This window comes from Oryza glaberrima, chromosome 6 (genome assembly GCF_000147395.1).
Source record: "Oryza glaberrima chromosome 6, OglaRS2, whole genome shotgun sequence".
NCBI classification, from domain to species: Eukaryota; Viridiplantae; Streptophyta; class Magnoliopsida; order Poales; family Poaceae; genus Oryza; species Oryza glaberrima.
This window is the reverse complement of record NC_068331.1, coordinates 18,328,973-18,330,139: the sequence shown is the minus strand read 5'-3', so window position 1 is coordinate 18,330,139 and position 1,167 is coordinate 18,328,973. Positions and strand designations below refer to the sequence as shown.

At 42.5% G+C, this 1,167-nt stretch overlaps 1 protein-coding gene across 1 annotated transcript; it reads left to right on the top strand.

The window, feature by feature from the left end:
• Nucleotides 1-282: 282 nt before the first annotated feature.
• On the top strand, nucleotides 283-1,167 carry LOC127777892 (leaf-specific thionin-like). The gene is made up of 3 exons (XM_052304514.1): nucleotides 283-591; nucleotides 732-800; nucleotides 887-1,167. Exons 1-3 carry the CDS (start codon nucleotides 354-356, stop codon nucleotides 985-987), a joined length of 408 nt encoding a protein of 135 aa, XP_052160474.1. The 5' UTR covers nucleotides 283-353; the 3' UTR covers nucleotides 988-1,167.

Below are 1,167 nucleotides of genomic sequence, written 5' to 3'. Positions count from 1 at the left end.
ACGTTCACCTCATGGGCAGCTAAAATATTTCAGAAAACGGAACTTGCAGTCTACAGAACACATACACACTCGATCCACGTGCGCAGCTAGTACGTAGGTCCCACAGCTAATGCAAGCAAACAATATATATGGAGCACAAAAAATATACTAGATATTAATGATCCAATTAGTTAAATAATCACTGCATCATGCAGTGTAGATTGCTCGTGAGATGCTTGGCTGCGCCTATAAATAGGCGCCTCACTCCCAACATCCGCATAAACGAGAGCAACAAATTAGCAGTAGCCTTTGAACCAATTTTGGTTTAGTTTGTTGATACTCGAGTAAATCTCATTGAAAACTAGATAGGAAACATGGAAGGTGTGAAGAGTTTGATCATGTGTGCTCTGGTGCTAGGCTTAGTCCTGCAGCAGGAGAAGATCCATGTGGAAGCTAAGAGCTGCTGCCCATCCACCTCGGCAAGAAACATCTATAACTCATGCCGTTTCGCGGGTGGCTCAAGGGAAGTCTGTGCTAAACTCTCTACCTGCAAACACTTTGATGGGAGCTGCCAGCCACCTTACGATCACCTCACCCTTCACTCTGACACGGGTAAAATGGACTTAACTATTAACTCCATTTTTCTATTCTTCTGTACTGTTAATTAATGTCGCAATATTTCTGGCTCAACCATTCTTGCCTGCAAGAAGCTAGTTTTACTATAATATAAATAGAAATGCATGGTTTTGCAGAGAAATCAGATGTACTTGACTTCTGCAAGCTGGGATGTACTTCTTCAGTGTGCAGCAAGATAAACACTTGTAAGCTGGAAAAACATGAAACTGAATCACCATTAGTTTTCAACGAAAAAGGCCAATGCGTACAATCATTTTCCTTTTCATTTCAGTTGCTGCCAATGAAGGAGTGAATGCTGCCGTGGAGCGTTGCGAGGATGCATGCGATCGCTTCTGCACAAAGGAAGCTCAGACTGTCACCGTTGTGTCCTAATCAAGCGCAACATGCAACCAGAAAGGGTTTCACACACATCGAAGCCCATACGAGGCTATGAACCTGGAGTAGTCATAAATAAGTTGGATATCCTGATATCCAAGCCAGTGTGCTATCAACTTCTCTTGTTTTGTGTCTCTTTGTATTTCCAATAAGCCATGATAATTGCAATATGCTGTC

Excerpts from the sequence above, each read along its gene's own strand:
- LOC127777892 (XM_052304514.1), top strand. The coding sequence starts at position 354 with ATGGAAGGTGTGAAGAGTTTGATCATGTGTGCTCTGGTGCTAGGCTTA. Across the intron at positions 592-731 it reads CACCCTTCACTCTGACACGG|AGAAATCAGATGTACTTGAC; the intron begins GTAAAATGGACT and ends ATGGTTTTGCAG. Across the intron at positions 801-886 it reads GTGCAGCAAGATAAACACTT|TTGCTGCCAATGAAGGAGTG; the intron begins GTAAGCTGGAAA and ends TTTTCATTTCAG.